Here is a 22,700-nt window from a genome sequence, read left to right as displayed (position 1 = left end):
TATCTAGGTCTTGCTGGAGAATGTGGGATCCCTAAGGCAGACTCCAGCTGTCTGTGTCTGTACAGACACTTCCTAACTCTCATCTAAAGTCCTGGAGGGCTTGGGACACAACAGCCATAGTAACCCTCTGTTGGTGTCTGTCTGGTAAATTTAATGACGACAAGGAGGGACTGAGAAATGTTGGCTTATCCTGAGGTGACTGGCCCTGCTTTCTAGTACTGGGTGATGAGAGAAGGAAGTGGATTCTAGTCAGGAACTGGTGTTATCCTTTGTTCTGGTGTAACAATATCAATTGAATGGTATCAGATTGTATCTTTTTTAGGAAACAGAAGAAGCAAAAGCCAGCTGGTGTTTTGTACATTAATAACCTTAATAGTAGGAGGCTGCTGTGTAGGCTTCAGGAAATTGGAAGAAAGGACTTGTGGCACCGTGTGGGCAGGGCTTGCCTTTAGCCAGTAGCTCCTAGGAATGGTATCAGCTGGTGAGCTGCGATTCAACTGGAGAGTGGCAGGGAGGCAAATGGGGTAAGAGGTACAGCTGGCTGAAAACGCTACTGACAAAGTCTATGGGGAAGGCGAGGGGGATGGGGAGATGCAGATAACGCAGCTTCCTTCTGTGAAGAACATGGAAGGGCTGTCCATGAACTAGTGACAGGTAAGAGGCTTCTGAACAGACTATGCTGGGAGAAATGGAAGGGGGGCTTTGGAAGAAAATACACGAACACCAGGAAATAAAGCCTGTTTATCTGCGTCACGTTAACCTGGTTGAAAGATTTCCTGTGAGCATAAAGGCCCTGATCCATGGGTGGGGTGGAAGCAAGTCCCAGTCATACTACATAATCCAAAGGTACTCCAGTTATTCTCTCTTTTTTTTCTTTTTCCTAAGCACAAATGGTGATGTTTCCAGAGCAGCACATAACTATGTCATGCTGTGAACCACTGATGATGTATTTTTCCTCTGACAATGAAACACAAATGGTTTGGGGGATTTGTTCCTCACTAATAATGAATTATCTTGCCCTAGGATACTATCTTGAACAACATCGTTGAAAATGTCTACTCCTGATCCTCCAATGGGAGGAACGCCTCGTCCGGGGCCTTCTCCTGGGCCTGGACCTTCTCCTGGTGCTATGCTGGGCCCCAGCCCTGGACCGTCTCCAGGTTCTGCACATAGCATGATGGGCCCCAGCCCCGGGCCACCATCAGCAGGGCACCCTATACCACCACAAGGGCCCGGAGGTTATTCTCAGGACAACATGCATCAGATGCATAAGGTAATAAACCACAACATTGCTTTGCCTTTGTGTAATATATAATGGCACTGCTGTGCTCTCCTGGTGTGGAAAAACAAGTGATCTTTGTTGCAATCTTTCTTCTTTCAACGCCCCCTCCCCAATAAAATGTAGCACATCTCTTATGTTTCAGCATAAGAAGTAGAAGCCTTCCCCTCGCAGGTCCATTCTTTAGAAATTTAATATTTTAGTTCTCTGGTTCTAACCACATCCTGGGGCTTCAGGTGACTGTTTCTACCTGGTACTGAGACTTTCCTTTTTCCAGACTGTGTTAACCCCCAATGTTTCAGGCAATTCTTCCGTTCTGAAAAGTGTTTCATTGCTGTCTCGTTCTGTGAAATGTCCATACATCTTTTAAAATTAGGCCATCTTGTACATTTTTGAAAGAAGGTAGAAACTTAGCAGTGTTGGTGGGCATACATTTTACCTAAGTCACACTGCAAGAGCACCTTAACCGACAGGTGTTTAGAAACGGAACTTTAATGTTCAGTGAAATGTGTGTAGTAGCAGTTCTCAATAAGCTGGTTTGCACATCCCATTGGTTTCATATAGTGCACACTTAGAAACTGTTCCAGTGAAATAGCTATTTAAATGGATTTTCGATATTTGTTTTTATATTGTTGTTGCAGCCAATGGATTCCATGCATGAGAAGGGAATATCTGAGGATCCTCGTTACAGCCAAATGAAGGGCATGGGAATGAGGGCTGGTGGGCACACAGGAATGGGACCTCCTCCTAGTCCAATGGATCAGCATTCTCAAGGTATTGCTTTCTTAAGATTAATGTGCATCAGATTGCAGATTAACTCTGTATTCTTGAAATTACAGAATTTGAGATTGTTTTTAAGCAAGTGTTTCAATTTTGGTGGTACTGGATAAGTTGCTGCTTTTACAACTGGGCAGATGTAGCAGGCAGTAACAGCACTGCAACTGCTTTCTGTTACTGATCTGACTGAGAACTGCCTCTGTAGACTTTCAGCATACATTTGAAGCATTTGTGCTCTTTATTCCTAGCAAATATTGGCATTATTATGGTGTGTGTTTTTAAATAAAAACAGCTGTATATTATATTGTTGTATCCCACCTTGGAACCTTACGGTGAAGTGTGGGTAAGAAATATTTTGAATAAATCTCTCATTTTAAATGGCTAATTAAAAATAGATAAATGTCGTATCTGTAAAATGCAAAAGCATGTTTAAAATATAATTGTATTTAAAGCTTGATCACAGCAGATTGATCTCTCTCCCTTTGTCTGCGCACTCTTCTCTCTAGGTTACCCTTCTCCCCTTGGTGGTTCTGAACATGCATCGAGTCCAGTTCCAGCTAATGGTCCTTCTTCTGGCCCCCAGATACCCTCTGGTCCTGGAGGAGTCCCATTAGATGGTACTGACCCCCAAGCGCTAGGGCAGCAGAATCGTGGCCCAACTCCTTTTAACCAGAATCAGCTGCATCAACTGAGGGCTCAGATAATGGCCTACAAGATGCTTGCCAGAGGCCAGCCTTTACCTGACCATCTTCACATGGCCGTGCAGGGGAAAAGGCCAATGCCTGGAATGCAGCAGCAAATGCCAACTCTACCTCCACCTTCTGTATCTGGAACAGGACCAGTGCAAGGACCAGGGCCTGCACCTGGACCAACACCTCCGAACTACAACAGACCTCATGGTACGTATAAGCTTAAGTGCATTATTCTGGGGTGATTGGCCACAGAGTAACCCACTTCTGCTAGAGCCACACCTCCTTCTCCCTCTCCCATTTAAGGAGTGACACAAACGGTGGAGGAAGAAAAACCTTACTCTGTGTGTATGTGTCTGTCCAATGTATGCACAGGTATGGGAGGGCCTAACATGCCCCCTCCTGGACCCTCAGGAGTTCCCCCAGGAATGCCCGGGCAGCCCCCTGGTGGACCCCCAAAGCCCTGGCCTGAAGGTAAGACCTTTGTGAGGGCAGGATTAATTGAAGCTTAGCTTTTTGTTTAAGTTGTATATTGAAATGAATTTTGCATGAACAGCAAAATCTTATAAAAACTTGAAGGATGCAACTGTATGTCTTGTTGAGTTTTATTACATTAAACTAGTATGGCTACCCCTATATAATCCATGCCATATCACATTGTTTCAGTGATACCAATCTGGCCATTTTTTCTGAGTTGAAAGTGATAATTCTTAAGATATGTGTTCAGAAATATCAAAAGATCATTTCAGATATTTGAAAACTGCCACTGAATTACAGTTCTAATTTTTGTGCATGAATTATTATTAACTTTATGACATCTCTGTCTGATACCTCATCCCAGCTCCTCTTCTCCCCCTCCCCCCGACTGTTGTGGTGCCAATGGTGACCCACTTTAGGACAAGCTGTTGTGATCCACCTTTGGGTCCCACTCTAGTAGTTGAAGACAAATGCTTTAAATAACCGCAAAGTGGGTTTCAAATCATGGGATTTAAAAACTTTAACTAGGATATCTTTTGACTTGATTGATTCTGCCATCCATGCATAAACTGAACACCTCCAAGCTAGTCTGCGGCACCATGAGGCTGAAAAAGATTACAGAACTGCTCAGCCATCTTGATATTTCAAATCCAGAAATTCTATAACTTCCACCGTTGGAAGGTATAAGTACCATTAGAAACTCCAGGTCACATTGGAAAGTCAACTTCTGGGGATTATTGTATTAAATTTGAGGTAATTTGGCACTGATTTGTTAAAAAACAATAAATATTCATTGGCAAAAAAAGGGGGGGGAACTTCTGCCTGACAAATGGAGTCATCTTCAAGTAGGATAAGATCAACTCCTGAAAACCGCAGCATATTCAGACCACTTTCTTTTTGTTCTGAATTTGTGTTTAGCAAAATAGTTGCTTTCCTCACTTAAAAAGGCCTCTGGGACTTGCCTCAGCAGGATCCAAACTTCCTTTTGTAACATACAGTTTTGAGGAGGAAAATGGGCACTAGCCGTCTGAGGACATCGGAACAAGGTGGCGGTTTGGGGGTATGTTTTGGTGCTAGTAGGAGAAGCTGCTTTTCAAACTGCTGAAGGTGTTATTAGTGTATCAGAGATTTCACGTAGCTGGTTTTGCCAGCTTCTCGTTAGATTCCTTTTCCCTTCATGTTCTGTATTTTTGGATCCACTCCTCCCAGCCATAGAGCCCCTGCAATATTTATATTTTTTCCCCAAACCAGATGAGCAGATATTTTGCTCTTTGGAAAGATTCTTACTGATGGCTCATTTTTCTCTTGACAAGTACACCAAATAGAGTTAGAAAGTTGTGAACATTCCATGACATCACAGCATCTTAATGGCTTGAATGAAATGGTGGTTGAATAGTAATAGTTGTCAAACAGTTTTCAGCTTATTATTATAGGCTAGATAGTGGAACAGGTGTTCACATTTAGTGCTCCTTTAATTCATTATAGAGATCACTATAAGAGGGTGTGGTATTTTTTTCAGGTCATTTCCTGCAGTTGAGAGCCAGTCTCATGTATGAGTGGATGGAATGGCAGGTGTATACAGCAGAGGTCATAGCAAGCCACAGTGGGAAGTGGTTGACTTTCTCTTAGCTTACTTCATAAGATGTCTGTGAGGATGAGCAGGGAGGCAGAACAACACTATCTTCTGTCTTGAGCTGCTTGCAGGAAGGTTGGGTTAAATTATAACAAAACAAAACTATTATTCAGCATGTAGAAATTGGTCCTTGAACACTGCAGTCTTTATGCTCATATGTGCTTATATCAGGCTCTTATACGAGGGAGTCTTTAACAGCCTTCTTCCTACCAACGTTCTTCTATAGGACCAATGGCAAATGCTGCAGCCCCTACTAGCACACCTCAGAAACTGATTCCGCCTCAGCCAACAGGCCGTCCTTCACCAGCACCTCCGGCGGTACCTCCAGCAGCATCCCCTGTAATGCCTCCCCAAACTCAGTCACCGGGACAACCAGCCCAACCTGCCCCAATGGTGCAACTCCACCAGAAGCAAAACCGTATCACTCCAATTCAGAAACCAAGAGGACTTGACCCAGTTGAAATCCTTCAAGAGAGGGAGTACAGGTAAAAATGGAGCTACTACAATCTTAACTGTTTCACTGGTGCTTCTGAGCAACGGGTTGACTTTAATGAAGGCTGCATTCAGTGAAGTGGCTTTTTAGGGCCTGTTAGCACTATTCTAGTCTTGGTCTTCATTGTGCTCTCATGCTGGAACAGCAGGAGAATGTTATTAGCAAACCTGTGTTTGACCAAAGCCAAGTGTTACAGCTTTGTCCCTTTGCAGAGGGGTGGATTTAGGTTTATCTTGAACCTGTGTTGCCTTTCTCTTAGCTTCCTGACCCCTTGGTAGATAATTGCTGTAGCTGATATCTCTTGTTTGGACATGATAAAAGACCTAAACAAATGCATTGTCTTAATCTACTGTGTCAGACTGCAGGCTCGCATTGCTCACAGGATACAAGAACTTGAAAACCTTCCTGGGTCACTGGCTGGTGACTTGCGAACCAAAGCTACCATTGAACTTAAAGCACTACGGTTGCTTAACTTCCAGAGACAGGTAGGCCGAGTTCCATAGCTGGAACTCCTGTTGCTCAAGACTATTTTGGAAATCGGAATCGCATATTTTACTCCAGGGTTTTGTAACTTAATGGAAACGTACAAGAGGCAGCATTTCAGATTGAGTAGCTTCATTTCAATGAAATCAGAAGCTTAAAATGTGACAACCATCTCCTGGCCTTCCAGGGTCAGTTACTTGCTTTTCTGGTAGTTTTTTTGTTTAGATATGGGCATGGTTTCATAATAGAGGACCAAATCAATTGTCAGGTGTGCCAGTGCTGTTTTGTATTCATAGAAATGTATCTTGAAAGCAAGAGGTGCTAACTTCTGCCAATACTCCCTTGGTGGAGTAGTCTTTTAGCATCTGGCCTACCTGTTTGGCTTGAAGTGCCGGAATTTGTTTGTGCCTTAGGCAAATACGTCTCTGTGTGTTATGAATTGGAATAATTTTCTATTTATGTCTGCCTCATATTTATATATCATAAGATAGTTAAAAGAGGTGGCAATTCAGTAGCTTTCCTTTTAAAGAGAAAATGACCAGATAGCCATACCAATGTAGAGAAGTCCTTCAAAATGCACTTACTGTTCTTTTCCTCTTATTTTCCTTTCTTCCATTACTTTGCTGCTTCTTTGTCTCCCATTTTATCCGTGCTCCTCTTCTTTCCTTTTCTGTTCTCCTTTCAGCATTTCCTTCTCTTTCTACACAGTTCTCCACCTTGTTATGTCTTCCTTCTCCACTCTGCTTCCCCCACAAATTATTTTGTTTGGTCTTCTGCATATCTTTATTGAATCCATGTGCATCTCCCCCATGTCACTCTTCTTTTCTCCAGTGCTCCCACTCAATAATTTTCCACCCAGCCCAGCCATTTTTTAAAATTTATCCTTAGCTTTCTTTAATTTAGCTTTATTATTATTAACCTTTTGTCTCCAAAAGCCTTTCCTAGACTAGGCCTCACTTTGTTTCAGAGAACCTGGATTTTCCTCTTTACCTATCCTTCCTCTGTTGTGTTTGGCAACTCCTCTTCCTGAAGGACACTTGGCGGGTGGTTGTGCTCATCTAAGTACTGTTTAAAAAAAAAAGGAGCAGGTGGAGTTACTTGAATAACAAAATAGAAATAATGAGCAATATCATCATCATTTTATTTGTATGCCGCCTTTCCATAGTTGAAACTATGCTCAAGGTGGCTTACAACATGGCAAGATTTACATAATTACAAACATAACAGAAGTCATAAACAATTAATAAAACACATCAAAAGTACACAACCTAATGGAAACAGTTTCCACATGAATCATAAGATCTAAAACTAAAGCTACAACTTTAAAGCTTCCAATTGGAAGATTGTTATTGAAAATGAATAAATTCTTTAATAAAACTAAAGATACAACAATAATATCAGTAACAGTAACATCTATCTCAACCCCCCCCCCCTAAACAAAACTCCAGCCCAAGAATCTGTTCAACAGCCTCAGCCTTTGTAGCTGGAGTCAGTCAGCACTCCACTCTCCCAGGCCAGATGGGAAAGGGCCAGTAAGGCAGGGTGCAGGTCTTCCAGGGCTCACAGCCAAGATGGTCTTTAAGCCCTGCCCCAAGCCAGGTGGAGAGAGGCAAGGGTGGGTCCCTTCAGGCTCTCAGCAGGCAGTCCTATCAACCATTTGAGGTGGCTATCCATGTATATATATATGCTTTGTTGTCCTGCCTTGCTTGGAATTCTAGTGGTTGGGGCTCTGAGGTTCAAAGGAACCTCAGATGTGGATACGTCTCATGCCTTTCAGCAGCGTCACTTGTGTGTTTTCCCTGCTTAAATAGACTGATAAATGAAGGATCCCCTAAAACAGTGATGGCCAAACTTGGAACTACATGCCCCATCATCCCTAGCTAACAGGACCAGTGGTCAGGGATGATGGGAATTGTAGTCCCAAAACAGCCGGAGGGCCAAGTTTGGCCGTCAGTGCCCTAAAACAGTGTTTCCCAAACTTTTTTGGGCAACGGCACACCTGTTTACTGAAAAAAAATCTCACGGCACACCACCATTAAAGCCCCGCCCCGTGACGTCAGCGCGCAGCGTCACGCCGGGAGGGACGCACGAAAGTGAAAGTTTTTTCCCTCCCCCTTGCCGGGGAACCTCCAAGCTTTGGGGGTGGGAGGAGGCAGCAGAGTGAGGGACTGAGGGACGGCGGCAACTGAGGCGGCGGCGGCTGTTGTGGTGGTGGCGGCGATAGCGGGCGGAGGAGGGGGCGGCGGCGGGGCTTGAGGAGCCGTCGCCGGGAGTTGCTGCTGCTGTTGTTGCTGCTGCTGCCCGGACATGCCGGCCTCCTCCTCCTCCGCTGTCTCGCGCTCCTCCCTTTTGCACGCGCTGCCCCGCCGCTCGGCACCACCACCGCGGAGCCGCCCCCGGCTCGACGCGGATCCTCGCCGCCGCCGCCTCTCACCGCCCGACTCGCCCGCCTCCCTCCCACGGCACACCAGCCAATGTCTGACGGCACAGTAGTGTGCCGCGGAACACCGGTTGGGAAACACTGCCCTAAAACATATTGGAGAATAGGCACCAGAGGTAACCTTCCTGATTCATTTTCCTTACCTTGCCCACCCATTTAAGGGATGTGTACGTATATTTGAGATGTAAACCATTCTGGGGCTTTGAGACCATTTCTATAAATACCTTGATGTATAATTTCTCCTTAAGTTTAGCACTTCCATTCACTCAGTTTAACACTAACACAATTAATGCTTTGTTTTTTCTTTTGAAAAGCCACTACAAAAGACAATTGCAAAAATATCTTCTTGTAATGACTTAGCAGGTACATCCCTTGTGACAGCGTGCAGGTGTATGTCTTAGTCCACTCCTTTCTCAACTTTCAGATAGGAATTGACTCTTTCTTTTAAAATTGTTGTTCCAAAGCTGCGTCAAGAAGTTGTGGTATGCATGAGAAGAGATACTGCTCTGGAAACAGCACTGAACGCCAAGGCATACAAACGTAGCAAACGGCAGTCCCTGCGGGAAGCTCGCATCACTGAGAAGCTGGAGAAACAGCAGAAGATTGAACAAGAACGAAAACGCCGGCAAAAACATCAGGCATGCAATTCTTCTGTTTTTATGTGAGATGGTGGTGTGTAGAGGAGGGTGGCAAAAAGAGCGGTGCCGGTGAACATTTATTATACTACTAATGTTTCCATTTTATTTTTCTACATGAAGTTACTGCATTTTTGTAGGTAACTAACATGCAGCAAACAAAGTAACCCCATCAATGTCTTGAATGAGGAGAAGGAAAATTAGGTGGTGGGGTTGAAATCACTCCTAAATGTTGAGAAGGCTAGAGGGTTAAAAGAAGAGATAAAGGGAAGTAAAATGCATGGCAACAATGGAGGTGAAGAGCTAGGTGCATCACTGCTCAAAGAGCTGTTGAAAATATGGAGTTACCATCTTTGGTATCCATCGCTGTAGGTCTAATTTCTTTAGCATAAAAAGTTAGCATATCGCCAGCCTGTTTATCCAGAGAGGGAGGTAGATGAGATTTCTAACGTTCTCTACAATAAACATCTTAGCTACTAAAACAGTTCCTGTATTTTCAGATTATCATGTACAGTATTGGAACTGCCTAAACATAGACAATGATTAAAATCTTAAATAAGAATACACTGCACTGTTTTGCTTAGGACTGTTGAGTAGCATTCCCGCTACAACCCTGTGAGGTGAGTTACAGCAGGCATAGGCAAACTCCAGCCCTCCAGATGTTTGGGACTACAATTTCCACCATCCCTCACTAACAGGACCAGTGGTCAGGGGTGATGGGAATTGTCGTCCCAAAACATCTGGAGGGCTGAGTTAGGGATGATGACAATGGAGTAGAGATTTGAACCCAGGTCTTCGTAGTCCAATCCCAAACCTCTTTCCACTGTATCCCACTATAGGATAGGGTCATGTTCACTCCTTGTTCACCTTTGGCCATTTTCTGTATCTGAGGAGGAAATGTTTTTGATTCACTGAGTATCCTTTGGCTTACCATTCTCACATGACTGAACCTACCTCACAAACAATTTTGGTGTTCCCATCAGGAGTTTGTGGGCAGCTTGGTGTACATTGCGCTTCCCTGGAGGTGGCCTTACCCTGAGTGCTCTGTTTGGCTGCTTCTGGCTTTGTGGAGATAAGACTAAAGGAAATAACAAGCAGAAATTGAGATTTTGGCTGGAGGAAGGAAACCTAAATTATTGAAAGCAGTAACATCCCGCAGAAAACTTGCAACAGCTAAGAATGACACTGGGCTTAATATGCAATTGAATACACTTGTAATGGGCATTTTGTGATTGCAGATATCACAGTTGTAGATTGCCAACAGTCTTAAGAGGCTCTGTCACAGGTGTATACATTCATTAATCCCTTTTGTATTACATTTCCTTTTAGGAGTACCTCAATAGCATTCTTCAGCATGCCAAGGACTTTAAAGAATACCACCGATCTGTCACAGGGAAGATTCAAAAACTTACAAAGGCTGTGGCCACTTACCATGCCAATACTGAGCGTGAGCAAAAGAAAGAGAATGAGAGAATTGAGAAGGAGAGAATGCGCAGGTTGATGGTAAGGTTTGTTTCAAGATTGGAAACTAGAAATGTTTCAGGCATAAACTTTACCCAGCTGAGCTTGCAGTAGATTGCAGTTTGGTACACTTTGTTTTAAATTACTGCTGTTCCTAATTTAAAGCATTTTTTTTAAAAGGCCGAAGATGAAGAAGGGTACCGTAAGCTAATTGATCAAAAGAAAGATAAACGCTTAGCCTACCTGCTTCAGCAAACAGATGAATATGTGGCCAACCTCACAGAGCTGGTGAGACAGCACAAGGCTGCCCAAGTTGCAAAGGAGAAAAAGAAGAAGAAGAAAAAGAAGGTAACCTGGAGTTCATTAACTTGCTATGATCAATAATGCTGATGAAATGCAAACTTCGTATAAGCATTTGGGTTGGAAGATGCTTTTCATTTCATTTCAGGCCTTTGGTTGTGTGCTTCTGAACAGGGTCCAATTCTCTAGTTATTTTATTTTTTGGCATAAACAACATAGCATTGGTATCATAGCAGATCAGAATAGATCACACAATATCCATAAATAAAACACACACAAAGCAATTGTTGTTAAATAGATTACCATTTCAACATTTTATGCTAAAACTAGTCCTTTTTCATGAACAAAGGATCTAACTGTTTTGTCATAACCTGTTAGATTTCTCATGTCATCTTTTGAAGCTGCCTAGAAGGTCCAGAATATGCAAAACATACCAGCTCTTCACATTTTGTTGTGGAACACGTTGCCATAGCCATTTCTGGACATCTAAGGAAATACCTTGCTCCAAATCCCTTTCCCATAGCAAGCAGCCGGTTTGTGGTCCCTTCTCAAAAACTTCCTGCTTTAAGGAACATAGATGTTTCTGTGTCTGAGTGCAATTAATTAAATCGAATTGATTTCCTTTAAAGCTTCCAATTTTCTATATGTTGCCTTGGAACATGTTTCTGCTGTATTTGTACTAGATCTTTAAAATTTTGTAATGTGGGTCTTGGTAATGCAATAAGCAAGTTATATACCCATTCTCAATTGAGCATGGGAGGTATCCAAGTGGATTACAATCTCCCCTATGAACAGCTTTTTCCTGGAGACTTCTCCTGGTCCTTCAGTTCATTTTATGCTTTTGCTTGGAGCAGATCGTACTTGCTACTCCTGCGTTTTATTCCTGAGCCTCAGGCCTGTTTTTTCTCCTCCATTCTGTTAGTCCCTTGTTTGTTTTCTCCTGGTCCCAGTCTCCTCTTCTTCAGCATTCTTTTTTTATTTTTTTTGTCTGAAAGCAAAGGAGGAAGAAACTCTTATAATTCTACATTGGTTTGTTGCCTATATTGTTATTACCTGTTTTTTACTCCCTCTCCTCCCATACTCCTACAGGAAAAGGGGTGATAGTCTCCAAAACTATGCTCAGCATTACATCATGACAGCATTATGTTAGGGTGGTCAAGTATTTGTGGACTGCCTCAATATAGGAGGCAAGTTCCATCCTCCTCTACTGTCAATGTGCATGTCCTCAGGGAGCTGGTAGTGTTCCTTGGTTGACCCCAGTTGTTGATGTTGTAGCCACAGCCAGGAATGAGATCCTCATAGTGCTGCACCTACTTTACAAAGGATCACTGTGGCTCTTTTCTTCAGTACAAAACCATCCAGGATTCTTACTGTACTCGCTGCAGACATCCTCTCCAGCCAGCACCATTATCACCCACAAATGTTAGCCCTGCAGTGTCAAATGTGGGCCTCCAGAGGGCACACAATGACTTTGATTATACCAGGCACCCCCAAACTCAGCCCTCCAGATGTTTTGGGACGACAACTCCCATCATCCCTAGATAACAGGACCAGTGGTCAGGGATGATGGGAATTGTCATCCCAAAACATCTAGAGGGCCGAATTTGGGGATGCCTGGATTATACGGAGGAGATTGATTCAGAAGGAGAAGGCATTTTAAATGCACTAGCAGTGATTGAAACTTCAGTTCTCAGAGGGGATCAAACTGAAAGGTTAAGTCAATGTCTACTGTTAACTTGACGATGATTAAGCCAGTCCTCTTGTTTTCACCATGACCTACAGATCATTTTGAACCACCTGAAGGATCATGGGTTTCTCATGAGTCAAGACAAAAGTCATTCCACTTGCAGAATTCAGCATAAGTGAGCAATGATAGATACTGCACAAGGCACATCCCCTCTCTTCCTACTGAGAAGTTCTGCTTCACCATGGCATCTATGGCCTCCAGCAGGACAGCAGAAATAATAGTTCTTGCCCAAGCTTTGGAACACATATTGCCATGGGAAAGTTTCTATTCTAGGCCACATCAGTGGACACTTCTTTCATATCAAGATGCCACTGTACACGCATTGCCTCTGGAAATTTATTTTTTCCAGAGCAGTCTGTGCTGGTGGACAAGATCAAGCAACTTCTCCAGGGGAGTCCTGATCAAGGACTTACTGTACACGAATAAATGCCAGTTTCTTAGGATAGGGAACCCACTGTAGGGGCACATGGGATATATCAGAAGCATCCCACAGCTTCAGCTGAAGGACCAGCAACTTCAGTTCCTCTTCTCCTTGTAATCTTTTCATTCTAGCTGGTCACTGCACTCTGTAACTAAGAGAAATGCTGCTTGAGGTTCGTTGCTGTTTTTACTTCCTCCATCCCAATCCCTTTTCTTTTCGTGTCTTGGATTGTAAGGCTGAAGGCAAGAAATGTTTTATCGCTGACATCTAGGAGCCTTTTTTTTTTTTGCTGAAGAGTGGGATAAAAGTGCCTTAAGTAAATAAAGTGTTTAAAAATGCAATTTCCTATTCTGTTAACAAAGGATTAATGTTCTTCCTTTATTTCCAGAAGGCTGAAACTGCAGAAGGACAGACACCGGCAATTGGACCAGATGGTGAAGTAAGATCCAATAACAACAACAATAATCATAATAATATTCTCCCTATTCATGACTTTTCTAGCCACAGTTTAGTGTGCTCATCTGTAGCCATTGGTCATAACACTCTAAAGTGCTATGGAGCAGTCATCAGATACTGTTCCGTTTCATTCCTTCCCTATGTCCCAATTCCTTATAATAGCTAAATGGATATTCCATGTTCAGAGACAGTTACCAAGAAGGACACAACAGCCCAGGGGCTGAGTGCTTTGGCCTTTATGCCCTGATTAACATGCTGCTGGACTAGAAAAGACCAATGGGGTGACCTGACATAGGCAGTCCTTGTGTTCCCAGTGTGCTCTCACTACTTGTGCATCTAGTCTGACCATAAAGAGCAGCACTGTATTTATATCCTTGAAGGATTTGGGGGAGTTTTGTACTTTATAATCCCAAGCAAATGTTAAGGACGTTCCATTAAAAAGGCATTGTTCCCTTCCACTTAACCCAAGCCAGAGCCACCATGTTCTTAGACCTAAACAGAAGAACCGTATAGAATACTTTACCAGAGCCCTGTCCAGCCATCAAGGCATGAAAATGACAGTTTCAAAAATGGAGAGCAACTGCCTATGTTGCTTTTGTGCTGGCAATAACCTCTTCTCATCCTGTAAGTTCTGTTGCATGCCTTTTCAATGTTTGGTCCTTTCCTTACGTTCTTTTATATGTTTTACTTCCCACTGAAAAGCTCACCTGATTTTGTGGAGCAGATTCCTTGGTGGTGGTAGCAGGTTCCACCTGAGGCTCAGGATCTGTGTCCTGAACCTTGGTCTGTTTTGGATTGTCTGGACAAAGCGAAAGGCATGGGAACCCGGCACTTGAGCCACAGGCTTAGATTAAGGTTTCTGACTACAGTGGTGCCCCGCAAGACGAATGCCTCGCAAGATGGAAAACCTGCTAGACGAAAGGGTTTTCCGTTTGCGATGTGCTTCGCAAGACGAATTTCCCTATGGGCTTGCTTCACAAGACGAAAATGTCTTGCGAGTCTCTCCTCCCCCCCCGCTCCCCCCCCCTTTTTCAAAGCCGCTAAGCCGTTAATAGCCTTTTAGCAGCCAAGCCGCTAAGCCTTTAATAGCCGCTAAACCGCTAATAGCACTAATCCGCTTAGCCGCTAATGGGGTTGCTTCGCAAGACGAAAAAACCGCTAGACGAAGAGAATCGCGGAACGGATTCTTTTCGTCTTGCAAGGCACCACTGTATGTGGAAATGAATTTTGGAGGATAGCCAGCATCAACATTCACAGGAGAAAATTGAAAGAAATGTTAAAAACAAGTTTCTGATTGCTTCTTGAAAATCAAACCTTACCTGGTAGGCTAGAGGCTGTACTAACTTGCCACAGTCAACCCAGCCGATGGTTCTTTACAAACTTGTCAAACTGCCCAACATTTTTGGTAGTTTTCCCTCAGACTAGCATTTATATACCATTAATACAAAGAAAAGACAGTAGTTATATCATTAGAGCATCAGGTCTCTTACGTGATCAAGGACTTTGCCTGTATAGTAAAGGAATAACCCTTCCTGTAAGATCCTAGCTAAATTAAACTGATAAGCCATTTAATTTATATCCATGCAAGTAACAAAAGGCAACTAGTTCTAATTCTAAAAACAACTAAATCTAAATATATATATATATAAATATTTAGGAATAAGAAAATGAAAAACTCAAGAAAATGATGTAATAACTTCTTCCACCTCCAACAGTCAGTTAGAAATGAGTATATTCAAACAGCTGTTGTGATGACCTCATTTACCAACCAGCATTGTTGTCTAAGCATGACTTCATAGAGGAAAGAGAGAAGAATGGTGATTGGCTGACTAGATAGGGGCTTTCCACAAGCTTTATATGATCATATTTCAATATCTGCTTCTTAGGAGGGTCAGCAGAATCATTAGCCTGAAGAAGTTAGGGTTGCCTGCTGCCCATATTAAAAAAACCTCAACTAGCATGTTTTTGTGCTTTTCAACAAAGATTGTTCTTCAGAAATCTGCCAGTGAAGCTTAATATGAACATAGCTGTTTCACTGCGGTTAAAGGCAATTTGAGCACCAGCTCTCCGAGAGGTTCAAAGAAGAAACTACAAAACTGCTTTTGAACAATTGAGCAGAAAATAAATGAGCTGCTTAAGCAGAAAGATGAACTAATGAAAAAGCTTGAAAACTTGTTGTTGAAAATTAAACAGGAAACACACAAGTGCTGCCTCACGCAAAATGACCTCAAGAGTATTGTCAATGTGTTGAAAGTGATGGAGAAACAGTTAAAAAAGGAGACTCACCACCATGTTGAAATACAGCTAAGTTTGAAAAATGAGCTCTGCAAGGAACATGAAGGTTTTGGAAAAGATCATGAAAGGGCTGGAGATGAAAGAAATGGTACCTAGGCTTCAACGAGAAACTGTGGAAAAAGAAGAGCTGAAGAATCAACTTAAAAGAAACCAAAGAATAAATTGCATGTATAAACAAGTAACAATGATATAAAACTGCTTAAGGCTCAGTATGAGAAACATCCAGCTTATGAGAGGACCATCAAAGCCCAGACTCTAAATAAGCTGGCTGTAGTCATTTCAGTCCAAGTCTCCTGGTCCTTATTTTCCAGCTGCTTCCCTATCGCAGCTTCACTGCAAACAGACCATAGATTTTCAGCCATTTAGATAGCATCATAATCATCATAATTTTATTTGTGTGCCAACGTGAGAAGATTTACATAATTACACACATAACAAAAGTAGTCATAATAAATAAAACACATTAAAACATACGCAACCAAATTTATTTTAAATAAAAATTATTATAAAAACAAACATACACAACCAAATTGAACAGTTTCCATATAAATAAAACACATTAAAACATACACAACCAAATTTATTTTAAATAAAAATTATTATAAAAACAAACATACACAACCAAATTGAACAGTTTCCATATAAATCATAATATGATCTAAAAATAGAGATACAAAAAATTAATATCTATAACAGCAACAGCAAAACAGCCCCTAAACTGTACCCCAACCCAAGAGTTTGTTTCAGCAGCCTCAGCTTTTGTAGCTGTTCTCCCAGGCCAAGTGGGAAAAGCTAGCAGGGCACAGAGACAGCATTGCATGTACTCACTAATTTCTTCTGACCCTTTGTCTATTCTAATCAAACATATGTGAAGCACTCCAAAAGCTGCAGGAATGTGCAAGTTTCCCTGTCCTTGTCCAACAAAGTGTCCACTGTGTCGCAAAAGCTCTCAGGAAGCCATTTTTTTTCATAGAATTATAGTGTTGGAAGGTACCTTGAGGGTCCACCCCCTGCAATGCAGGAATCTCAACCAGATCCTACATGCCAGGTGACCAACCAACTTTTCTTAAAAAGGATGCATAAACAGTACCATCATTGGGGACCCTCATTTTTTGTACTGTGGGAATATAAAACAATAAGTTTAACACACATTTGTGTTTTTTCAGCCTTTGGATGAAACCAGCCAAATGAGTGACCTACCTGTCAAAGTGATCCATGTAGAAAGTGGGAAAATTCTTACTGGCACGGATGCACCGAAAGCAGGACAACTGGATACTTGGTTAGAAATGAATCCTGGGTAAGTTGCCAACAGATTTAATCCTTTGTATTTTGCCATGAAATTAGCACCTTGTAACTGCATCCTGTTTGTTTGTTTGTTTGTTTGTTTGTTTGTTCAAAAGTCATATTCATGGGGTTACCCACTACTTCTGAACTTTGATTGTTAAGAAAAGCTAGCTTGTAATATGCCTCTTAAGTTTTGTCTTCAAAAGGGGATAATTGGTATGGTAACAGCTATAAGCCTCAGTTGCTTAAATCAGAGGTTTTCAACTTGTGTTCCTCGCACCCTTGGGTGACAGCGATTGGTCATGGATGCCGTGGGAGGGCCCTCCTTCTCCCTCCCTCCCTCTTGCCATCATTCTTGCATATCTGCAAATCGATCAATCTTTGTCTCTTTCCCCACCCCAGTCCAGCCTGAATCATGCTGCTCCTCCTGCTGTTCCCACTTACATGCACATCAAAAACCGCACCCAAAAAGGGTGGGGTGGGGCAGGGCGGAATGTGGGGGGGGGGATGGGGGCGGAACAGGGAAATACCTACATAAAATCCCCTGTAATGGAACCCCAGTGTACATGGCTACCACGGGGGAGCCGCAGATAGAATGTGGTTGGTCAAGGGCACTGTGGACTCAAAAAGGTTGAAAACCACTAGCTTAAATCAAGCTTCCCTATAAAGAGACAGTAAATCTGGCTACCAGTTTCTAGCAAGGCATCTTAGATGCCTCCAGCTGTTCACAGTTGGGGGGGAAGGATGCTGGCCTTAGGTAGCTCCTTGATCTGATCCCATAGGGCTCTTCGTATGTATTTGGGGCTCACATTCATGAAACCTTCCTTTGGTTGGATGGCATGTGACAGAGCAAGTGTTCTCTTTGTTTGATTTTCCAACTCAGCAATATTGCCCTAGTTTGGAAATCCCAAGTCAGAGCTTCCCTCACTGTGTAGGGAAACAGAAAATTTGATTTGTGGTGAACTTAGATTTTGCTTGTTTGTCAGAGAAGCATTTTTCCCTTCCAGCCTTGTTCCTATTTAATTTCCCCCCCGTGTTATCCATATTAGCCATTTTAATATCTGTTTAAATAGATATGAAGTAGCACCAAGATCTGACAGTGAAGAAAGCGGATCCGAAGAGGAAGAAGAGGTATGAAGGAATGGCTCAGCTTTCACATAATTTCCTTGATCGCGTTCTGTGCAGATATAGCAGATAAGCCAGAAGACTGCTGTGGAGGCATGGTCAATGCCCACAAATTGTATCTACATAAATTCCATGTTAAATATTACAATATACACAGGCTGTGGTTCTTGAGATTTTGCCTGCGGTTGTTCAGTGTGCACAAGTATTTCAGCAGACTGTCCTTCTAATTAAGACAGCATTGAAAGCATTTTGATTTTACGTCGGTATACGTATCAAAACTGATGCAGTTTCTGTTTCTGACAGGAGGAGGAAGAGGAACAACCACAGCCGCCTCAGTCCGCTTTACCTGTGGAAGAGAAGAAGAAAATTCCAGATCCAGATAGCGATGATGTATCTGAAGTGGATGCAAGGCACATTATTGAGTAAGGCTCACATCATCCCTCCGTGTTTATGTTACCAACTATCTTTCAGGTTTCCCTCTAAATATAAGTGAAAGTGTCAGATGAAGGTGTTGGTCTCTTCCTTCACTGGAGGTTTTTAAACAGAGGTAGGGAGGTTATCTTGTCAGGGATAATTGAGCCAAATAACTGTTGGGGTCCTTTCCAACTCAACAATTCTGTGATTCTAATGTATAAGTTCACCCCACAAGTAGAAGAGGGCAGAGTCTGTGCTTGGAAGTCTACCAAAGTGTCTGAAATCAACACACACAAAGACTTGAATGCCAGGAGCAGAAAGGCTTGAGCAGAGGTTACCCTTCTTCTGATATCTCTTGTTCTTGCCCTAACTTTCCTACAGCCCACTTTGAAAGGGGCAAAAGGAAGAATTTTCCATCTACAGTCAAGGAGTCGAAGACTCTCTCTCCCTCCCTCTCTCTCTCTCTCTCCCTCTCTCTCTCTCCCTCTCTCTCTCTCTCTCTCTCTCTCTCTCTCCTCCCCAAAAGGATAGGAGTTGGGGAAAGGACCTATTGCTCTCCACCCCCATATACACATAGGTATCAGGGATACCATAGATGCAGGATTAGTAGCTGGGTCTGGTTGTGTAAATTATTTTCAGCCTGCCTTTCTGGCTGACAGGAGGCCTTCAAGGTAACCAACAGAAAGTGAAAATTAGTGCACAGTAACATACAATACAATTATTTTTAAATAGAGTCATGACTTGTGAAAAATTAAGGGAATGTTTATTTATTTAATTTATCCACCATACAAATTTTTCATCGCAAGCTGATTTACAGTAAAAGAGGCAATACATTTCAGTAACAATAAGCTAAGGATAGAAATAACTTATATAACTGATTGGCTAAAAAATATAGCACAGCAGCAGCATCAGATCCCCCAGTCATTCACCTAAGAGAGAAGCAGGTTATAGATCACTTGAATGATCCTAGAAGAGGGGATCCACGGTGCTGTGTAGAGTTAGATCTGCCCTCACTGTCCTTGTACAGTGGAACATTGATTTTCGAATGTAATCTGTTTCGGAAATCAGACTTCCGAAACATTTGAAAACCAAGGATCAAAGGGCGGTCAGCAAGTTCAATGGGGAAAATTGAGAAACGCGCCTCAGATGCCATTTGACTTCCGAGGCATGTTTGAAAATGGAAGCATTCACTGCCTGCTTTTTGGCGTTCGGCAGCTGAAATGTTCAGCAGCCGAGACGTCCAAAAACCAAGGTTTGTCATGCCAGTTTCCAACCTAAAACACTTATCTCCCACATTTAGGTTGATCCTATACAAAAAAATACACAGCAAACCAACCAACCAATAACCCTGCTCAAACAAACAATTGTCTTTGTCACCCTGCACTATAAAAGGTTAAGTTTTCTTTTAAATGTTCTAAGTTAGTAAGAACAGAAAAGACCCTGATGTTGGGAAAGATTGAGGGCACAAGGAGAAGGGGACAACAGAGGGTGAGATGGTTGGACAGTGTTCTCGAAGCTACAAACATGAGTTTGACCAAACTGCGGGAGGCAGTGGAAGACAGGAATGCCTGGCGTGCTCTGGTCCATGGGGTCACAAAGAGTCGGACACGACTAAACAACAACAACAAGTTAGTAAGGGTTTTGCCAGTTAGGTATATGATCCAAGTTTACCCCCCCCCCCCTTCTCTCATTTTTTCTCTCACTCTTAACCCATTTCCCCAACCTCTTTAATTTTTTCCCTTAGGAATGCAAAGCAAGATGTTGATGACGAGTATGGCGTGTCTCAAGCCCTGGCAAGGGGGTTACAGTCTTACTACGCTGTGGCTCATGCAGTCACTGAAAGGGTGGACAAACAGTCCACTCTCATGGTGAATGGTGTCCTCAAGCAGTATCAGGTGAGAAACTGAAAGCAAGGCCCTTTTCTTCAGAGCGGTGTTAGCTTAGGCACTTGTGCTGGGTGTAGATGTGCTTAAAATTGCAAAAGAGGAAGCAAGTATTGACAGTATTTTCTCTCCATTTGTCCAGAAACGTGTGAGCATTTCTTTTTCTTTTCCCATAGATTAAAGGTTTAGAGTGGCTAGTATCCTTGTACAATAATAATCTAAATGGAATCCTGGCAGATGAAATGGGTCTGGGTAAGACAATCCAGACCATTGCTTTAATTACATACCTCATGGAGCACAAACGTATCAATGGACCGTTCCTCATTATAGTACCTCTGTCGTAAGTATTCCTGTTGGATCCATCTGCCACTTAAGGATTGTCACATTCAAACGCTTCTGTGTTCATGCAAAATATCTTATTGTAGTATATCACCATTATAGTTCTAATGCAGCCATCTGGGCTGGTCTGCTTCGTGCAGAAATACGAACAAAATATGGTCACCAAATTCAGCAAACTTGATAGAAACAGGGCGAGACTAGCAGAGTATGTGTGGCGATAGTATAAATAACTTTCAGAATTGGGAGTGTTAAAGATTAGACCTGTTAAGCATAGCAAGAAATCGCTGAGGGAGTGTGGCTGGTATAATGCTGGAAGTATGATTTAACTCAGACTTAGCAAAAAGCTGGTTTGCACTAACCACTGCATGGCCACTTTTTGAGGCAAGTTACTAGGCCAGATTAATCCCATTCGGTTCTTTGATCCCATGTAACTATATAGTTGATTGATTTGAATCAGGTGATCAGAAGTCAAAAAGTGCTATGAAATGTGTAAATACTGTATTTGAAGTGCCATTGGGAACTAGTCTGCTTGGTATTATTCCTCCAAAGCTTTTAGTGTTCTATTCTTAAGAGGAACTAGGTCCATAATTCATATCGTTATTTGATGCATTATTTGCAAGAGAGACGGCAAAAGCATTGCATGAACTTTGCTAATAAAACAAATGGCTGCTTGAAAAACAAGTTTGCATGTCAAACTCTGTTTCAGGATCGGTGAAACTGACTCTTATCTCCAGCTGACCAAATCACCCGATAAACTGGCAGTTGTGAATGCACATTTGTAATGCGCTTTTTTGATGTGCTATTTTAAAGGGGTTGTATGCAGTTCTTGTTTTTTAAACTGCCAATCTTCGTATCATGTGTGGTTCGTGACTATATAAAATGGAGTCCTTGCTGTTTTTCTGTTCTAGAACTCTCTCAAACTGGGCATATGAATTTGATAAGTGGGCTCCTTCTGTGGTTAAAGTCTCATACAAGGCAAGTATTGTGGTTCAGATTTTCATTTCAAATTTGTCAAGATGGAATGATGAGCCAGTTATGATTCCCCAGCTTCCTCTGACTGAAAGCAAATTGTTGCATTTCCCTGTACATTCAGAAACAACTGTGGCATAATATTGGGGGCGGGGTCACCTTCCTGTTTCTTAAACTACTCTTGCCCATCAGTGTAACAGGACTACTACAGAGAAGCTTCTTCTAAAGTTAAAGAGAGAAAATGCTTATTTTTTTCTGGCAGTTGTGACGTCCAGCATATTTGTTTGTGACCCAAAGTTGTCAGCCCTCCCCCAAAGCCTCTTGCTTTTCAACTTCTTTCCTGCAAATAACACACAGCTTCCCCCCACAATCCCTCAGACCTGTGTGTGAAAAGGAAATTTCTGTTTCCTTAAGTGGTATGCATCTTCATCAGCCCTTCTCCATTAACCCTTCTTTCTCAGTCATCTCCCTGTACCTTCTGCCTTTTTCTTCAGTGCTCCTTTTTAATTTACCTTTCCTGTTCCTGCTGATTTGTGCAGTGTCTGCTTTTCTTATAATTCCTTCCAGCCTATCAGCTCTACATTCCTTATATCTAAGTTTCCCTCAGCCTCAGTCTTTCCTTTGCTAAAACTGGACTGCAGACAACTTTGCTAAAATGCTCATGTTCATATTAGATCGTCACTCCCCAAACTTCAGAGCATGGGAAGACACCCAAAGATATATAATTTGGCCTGAATATTTGGCTTTTTTATTGTGTTATAATTTGGAATGTTTTAATGTGGGGTTTTTTGGATGGTTAAAATGGAAAACTTAATAAATATTATTTTTTTATTAGAAAAGAAAAGAAGGAATGCTCATGTTGTAGCTCAGCCAGACAGAGTCAGGGGTTTCACAGCCACAACTGCAACACAAATGTCAATTATTTCTCCAAATTCTGTGCTTAGTTTTTCTTAATTCTTTTTTGTTAGGGCTCTCCGGCTGCAAGGCGGGCATTTGTACCTCAGCTTCGAAGTGGGAAGTTTAATGTTTTGCTCACTACATATGAATATATCATCAAAGATAAGCACATTCTTGCAAAGGTGAGGCTTTCCTATTTGAAA

At 42.3% G+C, this 22,700-nt stretch overlaps 1 protein-coding gene across 19 annotated transcripts in view; it reads left to right on the top strand.

Moving 5' to 3' along the window:
* Window positions 1-22,700, top strand: part of SMARCA4 (SWI/SNF related BAF chromatin remodeling complex subunit ATPase 4) — a 59,613-nt gene that overhangs the window by 8,887 nt on the left and 28,026 nt on the right. For 7 of the 19 annotated variants that reach the window (XM_028712292.2, XM_028712293.2, XM_028712299.2 and 4 more), the window contains 17 exons: window positions 1,024-1,273; window positions 1,921-2,053; window positions 2,563-2,955; window positions 3,052-3,219; window positions 5,082-5,340; window positions 5,707-5,833; window positions 8,736-8,909; window positions 10,236-10,409; window positions 10,548-10,715; window positions 13,224-13,274; window positions 16,753-16,883; window positions 17,944-18,001; window positions 18,299-18,417; window positions 20,154-20,304; window positions 20,469-20,632; window positions 21,540-21,606; window positions 22,569-22,679. In XM_028712292.2, the coding sequence (XP_028568125.2) occupies window positions 1,052-1,273; window positions 1,921-2,053; window positions 2,563-2,955; window positions 3,052-3,219; window positions 5,082-5,340; window positions 5,707-5,833; window positions 8,736-8,909; window positions 10,236-10,409; window positions 10,548-10,715; window positions 13,224-13,274; window positions 16,753-16,883; window positions 17,944-18,001; window positions 18,299-18,417; window positions 20,154-20,304; window positions 20,469-20,632; window positions 21,540-21,606; window positions 22,569-22,679 (2,670 nt within the window). In that variant the 5' untranslated portion in view covers window positions 1,024-1,051. Of the gene's footprint in view, window positions 1-322; window positions 482-503; window positions 525-1,023; window positions 1,274-1,920; window positions 2,054-2,562; window positions 2,956-3,051; window positions 3,220-5,081; window positions 5,341-5,706; window positions 5,834-8,735; window positions 8,910-10,235; window positions 10,410-10,547; window positions 10,716-13,223; window positions 13,275-16,752; window positions 16,884-17,943; window positions 18,002-18,298; window positions 18,418-20,153; window positions 20,305-20,468; window positions 20,633-21,539; window positions 21,607-22,568; window positions 22,680-22,700 lie in introns of those variants that run through there. The other 12 variants (XM_028712305.2, XM_028712298.2, XM_028712306.2 and 9 more) reach the window with 4 other exon arrangements.

This window comes from Podarcis muralis, chromosome 17 (genome assembly GCF_964188315.1).
Source record: "Podarcis muralis chromosome 17, rPodMur119.hap1.1, whole genome shotgun sequence".
Classification (NCBI taxonomy): domain Eukaryota; kingdom Metazoa; phylum Chordata; class Lepidosauria; order Squamata; family Lacertidae; genus Podarcis; species Podarcis muralis.
Note: the sequence above shows the minus strand (reverse complement) of the source record. Positions and strands in the feature narration are given on the sequence as shown.